Here is a 3,044-nt window from a genome sequence, read left to right as displayed (position 1 = left end):
TTGCGATTGATTAAACCGGTTAAGTAAGGCACGACGTTTTTAATCTCACTTGGTTTGGATGTGCTAACAAAACTTAATCGGAATGGTTGCGGTATTTGTAAACAACTTTTAATGTGAGCTTATCAGTGACAGCTAGACGTGAGAACTAATCCAAACAGTTGATCGTTATTTCATAAAACGTAATGTAGTAAACACTGGGAGAAAATTCGGAAAAACATGGGTTTTTGATGGTTCGTTATTTTGTTTTCAAAGAAGCGAGGCCATGTTTTCGTAGCCAAAGACACTCTCACTAATCCAGTAATTACAGAAAAATTATTAGAACCTTGATTGGTACTCTAGTTTTCTAGGAGTAGGCCGCGTAAAATGACATTTTGGCATCACAGACGGAATGACAGAATGGACAAACAGACAGAAATTGAGATAAGACTCGTTTAGGCTTTCTTAGGCTATGAAACGTAAAAATAACCAAAAGCTGCATGATTCTAAGCAATGTACAGACAAAACTGTAATTTTATTTATATTGACTAGCTTGTACCCGCGGCTTCGCCTGCGATTGTATAACCATAAGTCCATAAATATTATACAGCATAAGAAATAAACAGAGTATTGTATTACAATAATTACCCGTAATGGCTTCGCCAACGATCACAAAGATAAGATATCATTATTTATTGTGGTATGCACAGTTAAAAAAAATCATGTTATGTTTAAAAACTCTACAGCGAATTAATTACAATTAAAAACTAAATGAAAATCATTTGTTTAATCCCCAACTAAAAACTCTTACAACATAAAATCTTGAAGCTGAAAATGTCGCGACTCTTCAGCTTCTCTGAGTATAGTTCTTCCATATTGGCTCTTTAAATACAGGTGAAGAAACTTTTACACCATAACAACTCTTTCTAGCAGGCTCATATTTCCATTTTAATACTCAGCAGTGTATGTTCGATATATTTTTTTATAATTTGTATTGTCTATCGTCTATTGTTCATTGTTGCGTGATATTTCATTGCATGATTTTCAAACTTACACAAAGTATCGAAGTATCGAAGTATCTCTGTTGAATGCTTGTCTACAATTATTAAATTAAAAGATAAACATAACTGTTTTATAATGCGGGTTGAAAAAGGCGAAAATTGGTAAAAGTTAAAATGGTAAAAAGGAGGGAGCAATAGAGGTTATGACTCACCATACATACTGAAATCAAGTGGGCTGAACTCAATCCTCTTCTAGCTAGAGTAGAATATCCTCAGCTTGTTTTTTAGTGCTCATGAAAGGCAGGTATTAGACAGGATTATGGAGTATGTGTGTGCAGTGGAATTGCCAAGAAATAAAGTTTGAAATACTAAACAAACCGCCCACCAAAACTGAAAGTTTTCTTTCTTCTCAAAAGGTAATTAAAATTCATGAGCTTGCACAAAAAAAACTACTTCCTTTTTTGTGTTTTTAAAAATGCAATTAAAATTTCTTCTCAATGGAAAGAGTCTTCTCTTCTTCAAATAAATAAAATAACATTTTGTAAAAATCTTCAGGTACTTGAAATTAAAAGTAAAAAACAAAAAAATCTCTTCTTGAAAACAAAACTTGTGATTTGACTTATTCTTTGGGTAGTGGACACAATTTAACCACTGGTCGTGTTAATTGTCCAGAAGAAGTTCGTAACGTTACAACTCTAACTGTATGGTCTTTTCCTGGATGTATAGCAACAATTCGTCCAGTAGGCCAGTAAAGAGGAGGTAGGTTTGGATCCTTTATGAGAACAAGGTCTCCTACTTGAAGATTTTGAATATGTTGAGTCCACTTCCCGCGCTGTTGGAGATTATGTAAATATTCCGAGCTCCATCTCCGCCAAAAATGTTGAGTTGCTTGTTGGACAAGTTGCCATCTAGTCAATCTATTGAGTTTAATATCTGTCACATCCGGTGAAGGTACTGCAGTGAACGCTTCACCAATCAAGAAATGCCCTGGAGTGAGGACATTATTTTCATTTGGATCAGGTGATAGTGGGGAAAGAGGTCTCGAGTTCATCACTGCCTCTACTTCAGCAAACAAGGTAGAAAGTTCTTCGAACGTGAAGATTTGGATGCCTATCACTCGTCTGAGATGATATTTTGCCGACTTTACCGCGGCCTCCCAGATTCCTCCAAAGTGTGGAGCCGAAGGAGGATTAAAGTGCCATTGTACTCCTTTATCAGTCAAACTCTTTTGAATAACCTCTGAAACAGGTGATTTAGATAGAAGCTTGTGCATTTCGGTAAGGTCTTTAGCAGCGGCAACAAAGTTAGTACCCATATCACTGTAAACATCATGTGGAAGACCTCGACGAGCAGTGAATCTTGAAAATGAAGCCAAAAAATCCTTTGCGGAAAGACTGGAAACTGCCTCTAAGTGCACGGCCTTGGTTGACATACAAATGTAAATGCATAAATATGATTTTGTAAGCTGCGATTTTCTTAGAGCATTTGATTTGGTTTGAAAGGGACCTGCAAAGTCTATCCCACATGACAGAAAGGGACGGCTACATTGTAGACGAACAGCGGGCAAGTCAGACATGAAAGGTTGCGGGAGTGAGGCTCGAAATCTTTTACACTGGACACATTTTGACAATCGTTTCCTGATAGTATTTCGAGCAGAACAAATCCAAAATTCCTTTGAAAGAATGGATTGCAAGAGCTTAGGCCCTGCATGCAAATAAACCTTGTGATAACTGTCTATTATAAGAGCGGTCACATGTCCTTCTTTTGGAAGAAGTGACGGGTGTTTGTTCTGAAACGCTAAAGTTGAGTGCCGTAGTCTACCGCCCACCCTGATAACTCCATCTTCATCAAGAAATGGGTCTAGGCGAAGAATTCCTTGTGATTTGGCTAAGCCCTTGGTTTGTAGAGAAATTAAATCAGAGGGAAAATACTTCTGTTGGATGTTCTTGATCCAAATCATTAATGCAACATTAAGTTCACTAACAGTTAACAATCCCTTAAATTTTGTAGACTTGCAATTCTGGTAGAATCGTAAACACCAAGCAGTAATTCGTTTTAACTGTGAAA

General features: G+C 36.8%; 1 protein-coding gene across 1 annotated transcript; it reads right to left on the bottom strand.

Moving 5' to 3' along the window:
- Nucleotides 1-1,596: 1,596 nt before the first annotated feature.
- Nucleotides 1,597-2,409, bottom strand: LOC128998385 (uncharacterized). Its single transcript, XM_054424501.1, has one exon. The coding sequence runs from the start codon at nt 2,407-2,409 to the stop codon at nt 1,597-1,599; it is 813 nt and encodes a 270-aa protein (XP_054280476.1).
- Between the last annotated feature and the right edge of the window lie 635 nt (nt 2,410-3,044).

This window comes from Macrosteles quadrilineatus, unplaced genomic scaffold (assembly GCF_028750875.1).
Source record: "Macrosteles quadrilineatus isolate MER2022 unplaced genomic scaffold, UCM_ALF_1.0 Scaffold_1__1_contigs__length_201487025, whole genome shotgun sequence".
Lineage (NCBI taxonomy): Eukaryota > Metazoa > Arthropoda > Insecta > Hemiptera > Cicadellidae > Macrosteles > Macrosteles quadrilineatus.
This window is presented reverse-complemented; position numbering and strand designations above follow the sequence as displayed.